General features: G+C 38.8%; 1 protein-coding gene across 3 annotated transcripts in view; it reads left to right on the top strand.

Moving 5' to 3' along the window:
• Positions 1-18,737, top strand: part of LBR (lamin B receptor) — a 181,659-nt gene that overhangs the window by 152,755 nt on the left and 10,167 nt on the right. For 2 of the 3 annotated variants that reach the window (XM_057526766.1, XM_057526774.1), the window contains 7 exons: positions 6,952-7,130; positions 8,738-8,953; positions 11,360-11,470; positions 11,701-11,893; positions 12,989-13,185; positions 15,085-15,139; positions 17,814-18,005. In XM_057526766.1, coding sequence (XP_057382749.1) covers positions 6,966-7,130; positions 8,738-8,953; positions 11,360-11,470; positions 11,701-11,893; positions 12,989-13,185; positions 15,085-15,139; positions 17,814-18,005 — 1,129 coding nt within the window. In that variant the 5' untranslated portion in view covers positions 6,952-6,965. The remainder of the gene's footprint in view (positions 1-6,951; positions 7,131-8,737; positions 8,954-11,359; positions 11,471-11,700; positions 11,894-12,988; positions 13,186-15,084; positions 15,140-17,813; positions 18,006-18,737) is intronic. The other variant, XM_057526778.1, reaches the window with a different exon arrangement.

The following is an 18,737-nucleotide window of genomic DNA, read 5'->3' as shown; positions in this document are numbered from 1 at the left end:
TGTTTGTTTTTTTAATACTGCAGGTTCTTATTAGGCATCAATTTTATACACATCAGTGTATACATGTCAATCCCAATCGCCCAATTCAACACACCACCATCCCCACCCCACCGCAGTTTTCCCCCCTTGGTGTCCATATGTCCATTCTCTACATTTGTGTCTCAACTTCTGCCCTGCAAACTGGCTCAGCTGTACCATTTTTCTAGGTTCCACATACATGCATTAATATACGATATTTGTTTTTCTCTTTCTGACTTACTTCACTCTGTATGACAGTCTCTAGATCCATCCACGTCTCAACAAATGACTCAATTTCGTTCCTTTTTATGGCTGAGTAATATTCCATTGTATATATGTACCACAACTTCTTTATCCATTCATCTATTGATGGACATTTAGGTTGCTTCCATGACCTGGCTATTGTAAATAGTGCTGCAATGAACATTTGGGTGCATGTGTCTTTCTGAATTACGGTTTTCTCTGGGTATATGCCCAGTAGTGGGATTGCTGGGTCATATGGTAATTCTATTTTTAGTTTTTTAAGGAACCTCCATATTGTTCTCCATAGTGGCTGTATCAATTTACATTCCCACCAACAGTGCAAGAGGGTTCCCTTTTCTCCACACCCTCTCCAGCATTTGTTGTTTGTAGATTTTCTGATGATGCCCATTCTAACAGGAGTGAGGTGATACCTCATTGTAGTTTTGATTTGCATTTCTCTAATAATTAGTGATGTTGAGCATCTTTTCATGTGCTTCGTGGCCGTCTGTATGTCTTCTTTGGAGAAATGTCTATTTAGGTCTTCTGCCCATTTTTGGATAGGGGTGTTTGTTTCTTTGATATTGAGCTGAATGAGCTGTTTATATATTTTGGAGATTAATCCTTTGTCCGTTGATTCATTTGCAAATATTTTCTCCCATTCTGAGGGTTGTCTTTTCGTCTTGTTTATGGTTTCCTTTGCTGTGCAAAAGCTTTTAAGTTTCATTAGATCCCACTTGTTTATTTTTGTTTTTATTTCCATTACTCTAGGAGGTGGATCAAAAAAGATCTTGCTGTGATTTATGTCAAAGAGTGTTCTTCCTATGTTTTCCTCTAAGAGTTTTATAGTGTCCAGTCTTATATTTAGGTCTCTAATCCATTTTGAGTTTATTTTTGTGTATGGTGTTAGGGAGTATTCTAATTTCATTCTTTTACATGTAGCTGTCCAGTTTTCCCAGCACCACTTATTGAAGAGACTGTCTTTTCTCCATTATATATGCTTGCCTCCTTTGTCATAGATTAGTTGACCATAGGTGCTTGGGTTTATCTCTGGGCTTTCTATCTTGTTCCATTGATCTATGTTTCTGTTTTTGTGCCAGTACCATATTGTCTTGATTACTGTAGCTTTGTAGTATAGTCTGAAGTCAGGGAGTCTGATTCCTCCAGCTCCATTTTTTTGCCTCAAGACTGCTTTGGCTATTCGGGGTCTTTTGTGTCTCCATACAAATTTTAAGATGATTTGTTCTAGCTCTGTAAAAAATGCCATTGGTAATTTGATAGGGATTGCATTGAATCTGTAGATTGCTTTGGATAGTATACTCATTTTCACAATGTTGATTCTTCCAATCCAAGAACATGGTATATCTCTCCATCTGTTGGTATCGTCTTTTTTTTTTTTTTTTTTTTTTTTAATTAATTAATTAATTAATTTTTGGTTGTGTTGGGTCTTCATTTCTGCACCAGGGCTTTCTCTAGTTGTGGCGAGCAGGGGCCACTCTTCATCGCGGTGCGCGGGTCTCACTATCGCAGCCTCTCTTGTTGCGGAGCACAGGCTCCAGACGCGCAGGCTCAGTAGTTGTGGCTCACGGGCCTAGTTGCTCCGTGGCATGTGGGATCTTCCCAGACCAGGGCTCGAACCCGTGTCCCCTGCATTGGCAGGCAGATTCTCAACCACTGCGCCACCAGGGAAGCCCGGTATCGTCTTTAATTTCTTTCATCAGTGTCTTATAGTTTTCTGCATACAGGTCTTTTGTCTCCCTAGGTAGGTTTATTCCTAGGTATTTTATTCTTTTTGTTGCAATGGTAAATGGGAGTGTTTCCATAATTTCTCTTTCAGATTTTTCATCATTAGTGTATAGGAATGCAAGAGATTTCTGTGCATTAATTTTGTAACCTGCAACTTTACCATATTCATTAATTAGCTCTAGCAGTTTTCTGGTGGCAGTTTTAGGATTCTCTATGTATAGTATCATGTCATCCGCAAACAGTGACAGTTTTACTTCTTTTTTTCCAATTTGTATTCCTTTTATTTCTTTTTCTTCTCTGATTGCCGTGGCTAGGACTTCCAGAACTATGTTGAATAATAGTGGTGAGAGTGGACATCCTTGTCTCGTTCCTGGTCGTAGAGGAAATGCTTTCAGTTTTTCACCATTGAGAATGATGTTTGCTGTGGGTTTGTCATATATGGCCTTTATTATGTTGAGGTAGTTTCCCTCTATGCCCACTTTCTGGAGAGTTTTTATCAGAAATGGGTGTTGAATTTTGTCAAAAGCTTTTTCTGCATCTATTGAGATGATCATATGGTTTTTATTCTTCAATTTGTTAATATGGTGTATCACATTGATTGATTTGCGTATATTGAAGAATCCTTGCATCCCTGGGATAAATCCCACTTGATCGTGGTGTATGATCCTTTTAATGTGTTGTTGGATTCTGTTTGCTAGTATTTTGTTGAGGATTTTTGCATCTATATTCATCAGTGATATTGGTCTGTAATTTTCTTTTTTTGTAGTGTCTTTGTCTGGTTTTGGTATCAGGGTGATGGTGGCCTCATAGAATGAGTTGGGGAGTGTTCCTTCCTCTGCAATTTTTTGGAAGAGTTTGAGAAGGATGGGTGTTAGCTCTTCTCTAAATGTTTGATAGAATTCACCTGTGAAGCCATCTGGTCCTGGACTTTTGTTTGTTGGAAGATTTTTAATCACAGTTTCAATTTCATTACTTGTGATTGGTCTGTTCATATTTTCTGTTTCTTCCTGATTCAGTCTTGGAAGGTTATACCTTTCTAAGAATTTGTCCATTTCTTCCAGGTTGTCCATTTTATTGGCATAAAGTTGCTTGTAGTAGTCTCTTAGGATGCTTTGTATTTCTGCGGTGTCCGTTGTAACTTCTCCTTTTTCATTTCTGATTTTATTGATTTGAGTCCTCTCCCTCTTTTTCCTGATGAGTCTGGCTAATGGCTTATCAATTTTGTTTATCTTCTCAAAGAACCAACTTTTAGTTTTATTGATCTTTGCTATTGTTTTCTTTGTTTCTATTTCATTTATTTCTGCTCTGATCTTAATGATTTCTTTCCTTCTGCTAACTTTGGGTTTTGTTTGTTCTTCTTTCTCTAGTTTCTTTAGGTGTAAGGTTAGATTGTTTACTTGAGATTTTTCTTGTTTCTTTAGGTAGGCTTGTATAGCTATAAACTTCCCTCTTAGAACCGCTTTTGCTGCATCCCATAGGTTTTGGGTCGTCATGTTTTCATTGTCATTTGTCTCTAGGTATTTTTTTATTTCCTGTTTGATTTCTTCAGTGATCTCTTGGTTATTTAGTAACGTATTGTTTAGCCTCCATGTGTTTGTCCTTTTTACGTTTTTTCCCTGTAATTCATTTCTAATCTCATAGCGTTGTGGTCAGAAAAGATGCTTGATATGATTTCAATTTTCTTAAATTTACTGAGGCTTGATTTGTGACCCAAGATGTGATCTATCCTGGAGAATGTTCCGTGCGCACTTGAGAAGAACGTGTAATCTGCTGTTTTTGGATGGAATGTCCTATATATATCAATTAAATCTATCTGGTCTATTGTGTCATTTAAAGCTTCTGTTTCCTTATTTATTTTCATTTTGGATGATCTGTCCATTGGTGTAAGTGAAGTGTTAAAGTCCCCCACTATTATTGTGTTACTGTCGATTTCCTCTTTTATAGCTGTTAGCAGTTGCCTTATGTATTGAGGTGCTCCTATGTTGGGTGCATATATATTTATAATTGTTATATCTTCTTCTTGGATTGATCCCTGGATCATTATGTAGTGTCCTTCCTTGTCTCTTGTACCATTCTTTATTTTAAAGTCTATTTTATCTGATATGAGTATAGCTACTCCAGCTTTCTTTTGATTTCCATTTGCATGGAATATCTTTTTCCATCCCCTCACTTTCAGTCTGTATGTGTCCCTAGGTCTGAAGTGGGTCTCTTGTAGACAGCATATATATGGGTCTTGTTTTTGTATCCATTCAGCCAGTCTATGTCTTTTGGTTGGGGCATTTAATCCATTCACGTTTAAGGTAATTATCGATATGGATGTTCCTATGACCATTTTCTTAATTGTTTTGGGTTTGTTTTTGTAGGTCCTTTTCTTCTCTTGTGTTTCCCACTTAGAGAAGTTCCTTTAGCATTTGTTGTAGAGCTGGTTTGGTGGTTCTGAATTCTCTTAGCTTTTGCTTGTCTGTAAAGCTTTTGATTTCTCCATGAAATCTAAATGAGATCCTTGCCGGGTAGAGTAATCTTGGTTGTAGGCTCTTCCCTTTCATCACTTTAAGTATATCATGCCACTCCCTTCTGGCTTGCAGAGTTTCTGCTGAGAAATCAGCTGTTAACCTTATGGGAGTTCCCTTGTATGTTATTTGTCGTTTTTCCCTTGCTGCTTTCAATAATTTTTCTTTGTCTTTAATTTTTGCCACTTTGATTACTATGTGTCTCGGCGTGTTTCTCCTTGGGTTTATTCTGTATGGGACTCTCTGCGCTTCCTGGACTTGGGTGGCTATTTCCTTTCCCATGTTAGGGAAGTTTTTGACTATAATATCTTCAGATATTTTCTCTGGTCCTTTCTCTCTCTCTTCTCCTTCTGGGACCCCTATAATGCGAATGTTGTTGCGTTTAATGTTGTCCCAGAGGTCTTTTAGGCTGTCTTCATTTCTTTTCATTCTTTTTTTCTTTAGTCTGTTCCACAGCAGTGAATTCTACCATTCTGTCTTCTAGGTCACTTATCCGTTCTTCTGCCTCAGTTATTCTGCTATTGATTCCTTCTAGTGTAGTTTTCATTTCAGTTATTGTATTGGTCATCTCTGTTTGTTTGTTCTTTAATTCTTCTAGGTCTTTGTTAATCATTTCTTGCATCTTCTCAATCTTTGCCTCCATTCTTATTCCGAGGTCCTGGATCATCTTCACTATCATTATTCTGAATTCTTTTTCTGGAAGGTTGCCTATCTCCACTTCATTTAGTTGTTTTTCTGGGGTTTTTTCTTGTTCCTTCATCTGGTACATAGCCCTCTGCCTTTTCATCTTCTCTATCTTTCTGTAACTGTGGTTTTTGGTCCACAGGCTGCAGGATTGTACTGCTGTAGGTTTTTGAAAAAAGAGCTAGGATGTTGGCCCAGGTATGTGGTTGGCAGTTACTTGGTATGCATTTGAGACTTCAGCTGTAAGACTTGAAAGCTTGGTGAAAACCCCAAATTTGCTATTCATTTTAGATTTGGAGTTATCATTTTCTCCCTGTTGGTTGGTTATAGTAATGCTAATTACACAGCCTTGATTTTCCCAGTCTGTTGCATAGTTTACTGTTTTTAATAAAGGTAATTTGTTAAAAATTAGATAATACATCTTTAAAGCCTTTGTAAGACTACAGTCATCCCCCCTTATCCGCAGTTTCACTTTCTGAGGTGGTCACCTGCGGTCCAATAATATTGAATGGAGAATTCCAGAAATAAATAGTTCATAAGTTTTAAATTGTGTGTCACTGTGTAGCGGGATGAAATCTTGGGCTGTCCCTCTCCGTCCAGCCTGGGATGTGAATCGTCCCTTTGTCCAGCGCATCTTGCCCATTAGTCACTTAGTAGCCATCTCGGTTATCAGATCAGCTGTCGAGGTATCACAGTGCTTGTGTTCCAGTGACCCTTATTTTATTTAATAATGGCCGCAAAGCACAAGAGTAGTGATGCTGGCAATTCAGATATGCCAAAGCCGTGAAGTGCTTCCTTTAAGTGAAAAGGTGAACATTCTTGGCTTAATAGGGAAAGAAAAAAAATCCTATGCTGAGGTTGCTAAGACCTATGGTAAGAACGAATCTTCTATCTGTGAAATTGTGAAGAAAGAAACAGAAATTCATGCTAGTTTCGCTGTTGTACCTCAAACTGCAAAAGTTACGGCCGCAGTGCATGGTTAAGTGCTTAGTTAAGATGGAAAAGGCATTAAATTTGTGCCTTTAAGATATTTTGAGAGAGAGACCGACCACATTCATATAACTTTTATTAAAGTATATTGTTACAATTGTTTTATTATTAGTTATTGTTGTTAACCTCTTACGGTGCCTAATTTATAAATTAAACTTTATCATAGGTATGTATGTATAGGAAAAAACACAGTATGTCTGGGGCTCTCTGTACTATCTGTGATTTCAGGCATCCACTAGGGATGCCTGGGGGTCTTAGAATATATCCCTCTTGGATAAGGAGGGGACTACTGTATATGCAAATTTATCAATCAGAAAATGTGTGTCCTTTGTGAGATTGTGCCTTATTAATTAAAGAAGTATAGTTACTGTAAGCGGGTAGCGTCTTGCATGGTGCAAATCATTTGGAGCCTTTATGTTTTGTCATATTTAATCCTTAGTGTCACTTCTGTGTACAGTGGCTGTATAAAGTGATTCCCAGTGAGATATGGTGTAGCAGAAAGAACAACCTCTATGTCCTGACTCTGCCACTTCATGCCATCTGTTTCTATGCCCTTGAACAAAACAGTTAACATCTTTAAGCTTCAGTTTTCTCACCTTTAAAATAGGAGTTGTTCACCCTCTACTCTAGAGGCTTTTGTAGTCTGAAAGTCTTGACCAGTTAAACATTTTGGAAAGTTGTATTTTAGTGTTTAATCTATGAAAAAAGACAAATGTAAGTGTGTATGCGCTGACTCTATTTTTTTTTTTTTTTAACTATTCAGACTGATTTTCAAAAATGCCAAGTAGGAAATTTGCCGATGGTGAGGTGGTAAGAGGTCGATGGCCCGGGAGTTCACTTTATTATGAAGTAGAAGTTCTGAGCCATGACAGCAACTCCCAGCTTTACAGCGTAAAATACAAAGATGGAACTGAACTTGAATTAAAAGAGAGTGATATCAAGGTAAGCACTCTTTGGTTTACAGAGCATGTTTATAATAGTTGGGAAATCACTGTAGGTGTGGTTTTTAAGCTTTAGAGCAGTCAGGTCTGGCTCTCTGCAGGCATAGGGTCACTCTCCTGCTTTAGGTCAGATCCTGTTTTTTGGCTTTGGGAATGTATGAATGAGGCACAGTGCCCTGTTGCTAAGAAGCTGTCAGTCTGCTGAAGTCAGACACTTACATCGTCCTCTCCCTGGTTTAATGCACTCTGTCATTCTGTGACAGTTTGTCGTGCGTGATGTTGGAGCACATCAAGGGTAGGGAAGGGCACTGGGTTGTGGGGAAGGCTTTCAGAGCTGAATGCTGAGGACAAATAGGGAAAACTCAGGTGATGGGGTCGGGAGGCTTCCACAGCGGACAGCATGCCAAAGGCTTGGGTTGGGGGACACAGACGGCCAATGCTGAAAGGGTGTGGTGGGCGAGGACCAGAGGAGGGGAAAGAAGGAGCCAGAACTGGAGGGGTTTGGGCTTCATCCCAGACACCGAGGATTTAATCAGGAGAGTGACATTAATTAGATTTGAGTCCAAGCCTTCTCAGCCTATCTGGTGAGGACCTGAGCTTGCAAATATCTGGTCCATGGTATGGAAGTATTTACATAACATATCGTAATTACTAGGCAAATGGGAAAAAAAAAAAGGTAAAAAATAAAAACCCTAACTTTTCACTGTCAGATTCAATAGACATAATATTACTTTGTCAAAATGCTATAAAAATTGCTGCCCACCTCTTCTCAGTTTCATTCCTTGCTGCAGGTCAGTAACAAACAGTTCTTGAGCCTACACCCTATGGATCACAGTCTGAGTGCTCTAGACCAGGGGTTGGCAACATTTTTGAGTAAAAGGACTTGGAAATATAGTTCGTGCACTACAGGAGCAGCTCTGGACATGGCTGTGTCCCAATGCGATTTTATTCATGGACACTGAAATTTGAAGTTCAGATGATTCTCACATGCCACCAAGTTTCATTCTTCTTTTGATTTTGTTTGCAGTCATTTGAGAACTGTAAAGCCATTCTTCGCTCCTGTGCCACCCAAAATGGGTGGGAGGGATTTGGGCTAGGAGGTAGTTTGCCTTCCTTAGGTCTAGGTTCCTGGAAATATTGGGAGTAGGTGAGGGCAGGGTAAAACATTGCTAAGTAACCCAATCTTGGACTCATTTTCAAGATCTGACCGTGTTTTATTCAGAGTGAAACCGTGAGACGAATTTTCTTATTATTGTTTGTGTGCTAATTTTTTTTTTTGGTCCTATCATCTCAGTTTTAATCAATGTTATTTGTATCTCTTATATATGCTATTAGGAAAATGTACAGCTGCTTGGTTTAAGAACATTCATTTCCTGGCAATACCTTCAAAGAAGAGTTAGGGGTGGAAAGGCTGCTTTGGTCTCAGGAGAGGCGGGTCATTATAGCTGAAGTTGTTATTGGCCTCATCTGATGGATGCTCAGATCCCACGAGTTCCCAGGGTGGTTTTAGAGTCACTGGCGCGATCACTGCCGTTGCGGCCCTCTGGCAGTGTGGGTCTGCGTGTGTTATGACTTTCGGTGAAGCTCTGCCTTTTCTCCTCCCTCTAGCCTTTAACCTCCTTCAGGCAAAGGAAAAGTGGCTCAACTTCCAGTTCTCCCTCCAGACGCAGAGGCAGCCGCTCCAGGTCGCGCTCCCGATCCCCTGGCCGGCCCCCAAAAGGTTCCCGCCCATCCGTCTCAGCTTCGCACCAGGCTGACATTAAGGAAGCAAAGAAGGAAGCAAGGAAGGAAATGTTGGAAATTAAACTGACTCCGCTGGTATTGGTACGTGTGTTTGGGAGATCTCCAACCTTACACAGTGTTTAATCTGCCCAAATCATGTCTTCCCCTTTATGTGTACTCAAGTGATTTGCAGTTAATAATATTAAAGATTACATTAAAAAATGAATGTTTAGAAGAATAGAAGGTATAATGCTTTTAAATACCATGAAAAAGAACATTTTTAAGTTATGAGTGCAATTTAATATTGTGTTTTTTTTAAAAAAAAGCAGTGTTTAAATTTGAAATAGATGTAGATTATAGATTGAACTGAATAGTTTTTATAGTGAATAAAAGTTCATGTAGAAAATAATGAGACATAACTATCTTATAAAAACATATTCTTGCTGTCTTAGTATCATTGTACTTGATTGCTTTCCCTATTCAAAGATGGTACTTATAATGGAATTTACTTTCAGAGTTCAAGGTTGGAAATATTAGGGTGTGCAGAGCCTGGAGGACCTTGCACAATGAATATTTTAGATAGTAGACCAAATTGAAATTATAAATAAACAGAATTGAAGAAAGGTCGTTGTTTATTCTGTTCACTTAATGTTACCTCTTTTCTGGATAAAATGCACACAGATTTTTGATAAACCTTAAAAAACTGGATTATTACATAGTGTTTTGTAGTCAGATTTTTAAATTTTAAGATGTTGGGCATAACCTTCTGTGTTGTATTTTCCTGCATCACTTTTGTTGTTGTATGGTATTATTTGGATTTATCATAAATTATATAGAGGTAATGTAATTGTTAGCTCCCTTGTTGATAGATATTTAGCTTTTTTTCTTTCTGAGTTTTCATTATTATAAACAAATATTCTTACACAACATCTGATATATCCTTAGGATAAATTCTTATAAGTGGAACTGCTCGGTCAGATGGATAGAGCAGATTTGAGGCTTTTCTACATATTGCCAAATTGCTTCATGAAAGTTGATACCAGTAGGAGTAGGGTATGAATGACCATTTTCTCATTCTGAGTATAATAGTTAATAGGTTTTTTCTCTTTTGTTTTTTTTGGCCAGTATGATTGTTAAAGATTTTCAACTCACCATTTTAAATTGCATTTTGATAATTACTAGTGAGTTTGAACATTCTGTTAGTGGCTCTTTTTACTAGTCAGGTGACTCAGGGTAAGGAACAGATGCTGTATGCTTTCTGTCACATTTCATTTTTAGCTTTTAGTGACCGTTATATTTTTTACAGTGTAACCTCCTTATAGTCCTGGTGACCCAAGAGCTGCAGACTGGCTTTGCTCCTCACCCGTCGAGCCCTAGGCTCACTGTGGACCCATCACTGAGTTGAGGATGGGGTGATGTGTATGAAAGACTGTACTTAGGCAGCACGTAGCTTTGACATCACATCATCCTTATTCTTTTGGACTCCTAATTGTGATCTTTGCAATACCTTGCCTCACTGTGTGAATACCCTGTCAATTTGCAGTCAGTACAGTTCAGGGTCAGCTGACTAGCTATGTTACAGGATTACATTTGTGGTTGCTGTGGATTACACATTGGACCTTTGAAAAACCGAGAGTGTAGTTTTTAGGTGGGTCCGTTTGCTGCTAAGTGGCTCGTTGGCACTTTGGTAAACTTAAGTATGTGTTGAATGCTGTCACTGCTCAGTTAGACCTTGATTTGAACTAGAACTTGATACTATATTAATGCTGTCTTTTGACAGCTGGCCTCCCAAAAAATATATTTGTCTTTTTAATTAATCTGTCAGGGACTTTAAAGGAGCAAAGTTACCTATTTCAGCCATACATTGCCTGGAAAATGTTTTGTAAGCGAAAGTCCTTCCTCTGTACAGTCAATAAGAAATTCCCTCCACTGCTTAAAGAGAATGACGTTCAAGGAAAGAGACTGAATTGAGAAAAGAGACATTAGGGAGAGAAAATGTAAGGTTAAAGAGAAATAAGGCAGATGAAATTCAGAAAGTAGGCAGTTTGTAGGTTACTAGTAATACTCCATAAGTAGCCACTATTTCTTAATTTCCTGTTATTAGCTGTTTGGGGGCAATGAATGTCTTTTCCCCTTTTTTTTTTTTAACCAATTAATGAGCTGATTTACCAATTTTTACTGTATCTGCCTCTCATAGTGAATATTATTAGAGCATCTGTTATCGAACAGTGAAATTATAAGATTTAGTCTAATTTTGTTTAAAAGATGAAAGATCTTATGTGGAAGCCTCTACTGTAAGAGCCAATCTTTTGAAGATTGGGAAATTCTAATCAATTTTATTCCATTTCATTTTTAACAGAAGTGGGCTGAAATTCTTCAGCATTACAGCTGTGAAAATCTTTGGTTGGTTTTATTGCTTGGTTTCACAATACTGAATTTTTACCATCATGTTCCTTTTTACTAAGTTATCATTCTTAAGGTTAAAATGTTTTATATTCTTCAATTTAGAAGCCATTTGGAAATAGCATCAGCAGATATAACGGGGAGCCTGAGCACATAGAGAGGAATGACGTACCTCACAAAAACGCGCAGGTACAAAGGGGTTCATTTTCCTCTCAGGTAATTTTTTTCCTTGTTTAAGTGACTTTATCTAAAGAAGCACATTGAAAACCATAATTTTTCTTAGAATCTTTTCTAAAATTCTGTCCTTAAATTAAGACTGAGTATAATTTAACAAATTTATTCTTATTAGTGTATATGGCTATATTAAGATGCTGAATTAGTTAATGTGGTAGCATTAATGATACTTACTGACTACAGATATTTAATACTTTTTATTTTTTAAATAGGAAAAATTCCCTTTGTCACAAGAGAGTTGTTATATACCTACACAGTATAGCCTTCATCCAAGAAGAGAAGAGGTCAAATTAAAAGAAATAGATTCAAAGGAAGAAAAAATTGTTACAAAAGGACCTACGTCGTTGAGAACCTTTGAAGTGACAGCCACACAGCAGAAGGACTTAGAATTTGGAGGAGTACCTGGTAGGCATCAGAACCGGCCTAGGGAGGGCAGGCAGGGTGGGCAAACGCTAGTTGCTATAAAGTGAGCAGGAAAGGGCTTTCTCTGAGGAGATCTGAAGGCGGCCAGGTAGTGAGCCAGGTGGGAGCCTGGGGAAGAGTTTTCAGTCAGAAGGGACAGCAGGTGCAAAGGCCTGAGTTAGGAGCATTTTTGAGGGTTATCATAGAGTAGAAAGGGTGCCGTTGTGGCTATGTTTAAAACTTTTAGCAATCTTTTAATAGGTTTTGAGCAAAGAAGTGCAAAGAAATGATGAAAGGAAAGTTGGTATGACTGTTGTATACAGGAAGGACGGTGAGCTATTCGTGACTGGGAAATCTGCTGATAATCAGATCTCAGTGACAGGGCCTGGCTTGGCAGTAGCACTGGGAATAAGCTGCATGCATCCAGCGGGTGCATGGTGTCTACCCTACCTGTTAGACAGGTTGCTTTTGAGGGTCAAAGATCTGAAGCATTCAGAGGCTTGGAGTTATTAAGTGGGTGGAGCTGGTGAGGTTTTATGACTTAGTAAAAGAAAGTACTTCTTGGTTAAATGGTTCAAAATCCTGCATGGCTTAACCGCTTTGTATTTTGTAAGTTATAACTCTTGGCTAACTGAATCTGTTAAAAGATGGTGTCCAGCATCGCTTAAAAGTCTGCGGACATGTAGCGTGAATGTGATAACTATTTTAACTGATAGAAACTTAGGGGTATAAAGTTTTTTGTTCTTTAAAGATTAGACTGATAGTTTTTAGATGTTCCAATCTTCAGTTTGCTGGAGTTTCAACATGTTTGCTCCCTTAGTGGTTGGATTTTAAATGTTTTAGAGCTTGGTTTCCGAAGTGGAATTTAGCTCATCGGTGCTGGGCATTTGCTGTTTTACTACCTTCATGCCTGTGGTTGCTTTCCCACAGGATGTGACAGGTAGAGTTAAGACTTCCTAATGATGCATTCGAAATTGGTTTCAAACAGCTAGCCAGACTTGAGTTCTGACCTTAGAAATTCAAGTGATTTTTGAAAAAAATAAAATAAAATAACCTGGATTGAAATTAGAGCCTTGAATGTTCACTAATTATTTGCAGGTGTTTTTCTCATCACGCTTGGCCTGCCTGCTTTCCTCTTCCTGTTGCTGTTGATGTGTAAACAGGAAGAGCCCAGTCTTCTGAATTTCCCGCCTCCTCTGCCAGCTTTGTACGATTTATGGGAAACCAGGATATTTGGGGCCTACCTCCTCTGGTTTTTCCTTCAGGTTCTGCTCTACTTACTGCCGATTGGGAAGGTAAGGGTTTGTTTGTGGGGCATATGGTATTATGAGATTTTCTTCCCCTCGCTCCCGTGTTTATATAAAGGCATTTATAGTAGTTTTAAGGTTAAAAGCTGTCCTTGGTCATAACTAGCCAAACTTACTTAGTTTTAGTTTGTTAAGCCTTTACTCTTCTATTCTGTAACACATGCTTATTAAGCGAAACTTAAAGAATCTGATTGAGGGTTCTTGTGTAACTTTCCAAACCAAATAGAGAAGAATAAGCCATTTTGCAAAATAGCCTGACTAATGGTAGAGGTGGCTGGGAAAAAAAAATTCCCTCTCACTATATGTCATTTCAGATGCAGAATTTTAAATTACCGGTTGATAAGCTACTGAGCTCAATGGACTTTAGTCCGTATCTTTTACTTTTTTTTTTTTTTTTAATATGATGAGTTTCTAATTTTTATCTTTTTCAGAAATTTGTTGTCTGGACCATTGAATGTTCTTTTCAGACTCATGCAGTGTTTTTAAAACTTGTCCTCATTGCTAAGTGTAGTTTTTTCTTCTTTCATTAGAATACTCTACTTGGATGTATTTAAAAGAACATGAGATTCCCTAATCTATAAATAATTCATTTAAAGATCTTGTTCTTAGAGCTTTGCAAGTTTGCCAACTGTCTGTAAACCAAAGGATCAGTTTTATTAGGAGTGGCAAATGCCAGGGATAGGAGGATAGAGCTGCAGACTTTAAATACTTTGGAACCTCACCATAACATTGGCTCTAGAGAGGATTCTTGTGATGTGAACCTTCAGGTATTTTTGTGATAAGACTCTATAGTAAAAAGTCACAAATTCAGGTAAACTCAGGTAAAGCTAGTTCAAACTAGATAATATTTATTGAGAAAAGCAGTTTTGATGGTTAAAATATATATATATGTCTGTATCTATATCTATATCTATATATAGCTATATATCTATTTTTTTTCCCACAGACTAAAACCCAACACAGTAGTTGTTAGATACCTTTAATAGATAAGGATCATTTGAAATTAGCATGTGGCGTTTTGTTAATCCTGTAATCTCAAACAGATACTACATTTCCCCTGGGTTCCCTTTCATAGCTAATGAAAGGGTAAAGTAGTTTGGCCCAAGACAAATGATACCATATTAGTATTTTACAATTTATAATGAATTGCACCATTTCTGAATAGTTATTTTGGGGAGTAAAATGTAGCTGCCATTGGGCAAGTGGACTTTTTATTTTAACTCATCCTGTTCAAGTAGTGTGTTTCTTGAGTACCTTTTATATGGGGATGCTGTGGGTAATCCACATGAAGAGATGAAATGGTCCAGTGGACATGCTCTCAGTCTCTTATTGGAGGTAAAAGAATCACATGAAATGATTGAATAACTAAGTGAGCGTATATGTATAAATAGCAGAGCAAGTAAGTATATGAGTCTGTATCATCAAATAGCACGTGGGCCTTGGGGATTGGGTAAGTGGGGTTGAACCCGATTGAAAGGATGACACAAACGTGAGATAGTGGAGTTGTATTCTGCTTTGTAAGCAGTGGGGAGTCACTGAAGAGTTTTGAGCTAGAGATCGACTAGATGTACATACAGGTTTTTAAAAACACATCTGGTCTTGTGGTGGGACATGGGATCATTGGGGGAGAGTGGCTATTGCAATTGTCTCAGTACACGGAGAAGTCATTACTAGATTTGCGTTTGAGATAAATTCCTGAAGGTGGAATTACTTTACCGAAGGGCATGCCATGAAGATGTTTGAGACTTGTTAACTAAAGTTTCCTACTAAAAGATATGATCCTCCTTCTTGGGCATGTTGAAATTTAGGTGATTTTACAAGACATATATATCATGGTAAAGTGTGCTTTTTAAATTTTAAATTAAAAAAATAACCTTTTCTTTTAAGGTTGTAGAAGGAACACCTCTTACTGATGGAAGAAGACTCAAGTACAGATTAAATGGTGATTTTTTTTTTTTTCAAGACTCAAATTGATGACTTGATAGCTCAGACTTCTGGGTGCTGTACTCTTTAAACTGTCAAAACTGATTATGCCAGAGCAGTAAATAGTAAATTTCTCTCAGTAGTCCAAAGAGCATGCAAATAAACTGCTCGCACCTGCAGCCAATATGTCAAAATTATGCCATGTTAAGTAACAAGCCACTCAGTCACTGTTTTCCACTCTCCAGTTTTATTTTCTTAGTAGCATTTATCACTCATTGAAGCAATTTTGACTATGTATTTTATCATCCCGAGTCAACCTCATGGCCTAAGAAGTTCTGCACTGATGTGGGCTTCCTGGCCACTCCTGCCCTCCGGAGCTCTTGCTCATTTGCTCCAGCCACTGGCCTCTGGGCCGTCTCTAGGCTACATTCTCAGTGCTTTTGCCTGGAAAACTTTCCCCCAAAGTGTCGGCTGCTTCATCCCTGATGTGTCTCTGCTCAGAGGAGCCCTCAGATCCCTTTCTTTCCTTTCCCCTGCTTTATTTTCCTCTATGACAGGTCTTTCTGACATCAGTGTACTTGTCTCTTCACTGGGGTCTCCTCACTAGAAGGTGGCTTGTGGGCAGGGACTTGGCTGTGTTCATTGTGGTACCCTTGGTGCCAGCAAAGGTACTGGCCTGTAGGAGGCGCTTGTTGGTAGGAGCCCTGAGTGGATGGAGTGGAAGTCTCGATGAGCATCTCAAGAAGTGGGCATTGTCCCTCTTGACGTGGGCACCTCCCGGGGTAGGAGTGTGTGCTGAGTAAGAGGAACAGTCCACCTTTGGCACGTGAAGACTTTGATAAAGTACAGTTAACCTGCTTTTAAGAAATACGTGTATAGTGTAGTTATCCTTAAATGATTTTCCATTTTAACTAGATTGGGTAGACTGTTTTCCTTTTCTTGGGAATAATATTGTAAATTTTAATTCTTGGCCTGTTTTAATCCTATCGCTTCTCACCTTTTGAACTGTGGATACTTTTTTCAGTGACTCATCTAGCATCCACCGTATCTGAAATCACTCGACTGGGCTCTAAAAGGGAAGCCAAAGGTATTTTAGATGACTGCCTCTTGTGCCAAGTGGGTAAGGCGTTGAACCTAGCTCAGCGCCTGACCCGTGGTAGATGCTTAGCACTGACTTGCTGCTACTGTCAGATACTTTGTTTACTTTTACCAGATTCCTTGCTGCTTGAACCAGGTTTAGAATCTCCAACACACCCTCTCTCCTGCGCCTTGCGGCCTCAGTGAGGCCAGGTTTGGGGAGGCGTGGGGTATTGCCTTTGGGCCGTCAGGTCTGTTGCTGTTCGTGTTTTGTGGGCTTCTCTCTAGGTACCCACTTACTTCTCTTCTAAGTGCTCTTCTTTTCTGTTTTTGCTTCCCTTTGAGGGGTGGCTCACTCGGAGGCTGAGAACAGTAGTACTGGGCTCGGAGCTGTCAGAGCAAGCAGGCAGTGGCTGAACTAGTTGCTTGATCCTTCCTTTGAAAATTTCCTCATCTGGTTCTAGTATTATGAGATTTTACCATCATCAGCTAAGGAGAGTCCTAAGACATTTTGAATAATTTAATCCACGTAGGCTAGAGAGCAAGAAACTGCTTCATCTACCATTCTTTTTCTTTAATATTCATAAATTTTACGAGCATTAAATGAATGCTTTACAAAGTTAAAGAAAATGTTTAAAAAGTTAAAAGTTACTCTTTGGAGTAAACCTGACAATGTGGAAAATGTGGATTTAAATAATAAATTAGAGATGACCATTTGACTTTACAAAAGCTTTGGTTTTAGAATTCTTATAGAAATAACACCTATGTCTTTTCTGTGTTAGACTGTTTTTATCCAAATGTGATTTGACTGCTTACTCAGAGAACAGTTTTTGCAGGCACTCAGCTCCTGAAAGGAAAACTGTTTCTTGGCTCCAAAGAAAAAGCAGCCAGTACACTCAGCTTCTGTCTGTTGAGCCATAGCAGGGCTAGCTCGGAGCAGGGGTTCCTCTTATGGGGCCTTGTGGGTGCTTTTGACTTTGGAATGAACATCTGTAGGCCTGGCAGTCCCTCCCTGACATCCCCACTCAGCTGGTCCCCTCAGTCTCCTGCCTGGCCCTGGGGAACATTTGGGTTGTGGCCTCTTCTTTGAGGGCAGGGTCGTGAGGTCTTTGTTTGGGAGGTAGAGTACGACCAGGATCCTTTGAAACCCTTATTGATAAGTTATTTCGGGTAAAAATATTTATAATTTATAACCACCAACATTGCCCTAAAGGCTTTAAAATGTGTGTTTGGCCCAGCTCTGTCAATAATTAGCCATTTGACTTTGGCCTGAGGGGTTTGGATTTTGTGAATTTTGAGGTTCTTTTCAGCTTTTTAATAGTGAATTTCTGTGCACTTCTTTTCAGCTCTCTCTTCATTAAAAGCAGATGACTGTTCACAATGAAAAGTAGTAACTTAAGTGTGTTAGAATATTTCAAAAATTGTGTGTAAGATACGGCATCTGTATTGAAGACTTCTAACCTCAGGGGCACTGCTTGTTCATATATTGTGTGTAGCCTGAATAATGAAACTAAGATTTTAAAAAATAATGTTGCATTATTTTATAACGGTGTAAATCTCATATGAACCCTGGGTTAACATTAATTTTTTGCCCTCCCCCCCCCTTTTCTTTTAAGGATTCTACGCTTTTATCCTGACATCTGCACTCGTCGGAGCATCTTTCTTCTGGGATGTAGAGCTTTGTTATGTGTACAGTCATTTCCTTCAGTGTGCATTTGCAGCCACTGTTTTTTCTGTGGTCTTGAGTGTTTATCTCTACGCCAGGGCTTTGAAAGCGCCCCGGGATGAACTGTCGCCGGCCAGCTCTGGTGAGCAGTGTTAGAACGTGGGTCCCACAAGTGCCTCCCCACACCCTCACCCCACTGGCCCCCCAGCATCTGTTTCTAGGCTTTCATAGAATTCTCTTCTAGCTTCAGTTTATGAGAGATGATGAGAAATAGGAAAAAAAAAAAAAAAAAGGTGAAAATATTTAGAGAAAAATAAAAGGAGGAAAATCTGATTTTTTCCCCTCGTGCTTTCCTATTTGTTTCTTCTTCCTTTTTTAGTCACTTGATGACAGTAAGACATTTTAACAACTTACAGCATTTTAGTAACATTAGTATTATAACAATTTAGGACAAATATTTTTTGTCCAAAATAGTAAACATCCTTTAAAAAACAAACAAACAACAAATAATAGAGATTACAAATTGGTTGATTTTAACCTAAAGTAGTTAAACATTAAAAAAAATTAAGTGGCTTATTTTTAAAATTGTGAGTCTACATTTAAAAAAGCTCCAGTTCCCTCAAAATCTAGGAATCTGGCCCCATAGGCCCCATGCCTAGAGCAGCATGGATGTTTCCAGATGGGGCCAGCATCCCCTGCCCCCTGGGTCCTCATGGCCCCTCTTGGCTCTCACCATCATGCCTTTCCTCACTGGCTGTTTGCCAGGCTCCTGGAGGTGGTTGAATTGTGACCCTGGAGAGTGGATAGCAGTGCAATTTTAAAGCCTCATAATTGGGTTTGGAATACTGTTTGGATAAGGACTTTTCCCTTCATA

Source organism: Balaenoptera acutorostrata, chromosome 1 (assembly GCF_949987535.1).
Source record: "Balaenoptera acutorostrata chromosome 1, mBalAcu1.1, whole genome shotgun sequence".
NCBI lineage: Eukaryota > Metazoa > Chordata > Mammalia > Artiodactyla > Balaenopteridae > Balaenoptera > Balaenoptera acutorostrata.
The sequence above is the reverse complement of the archived record's forward strand: the minus strand, read 5'-3'. Positions and strand labels throughout refer to the sequence as shown.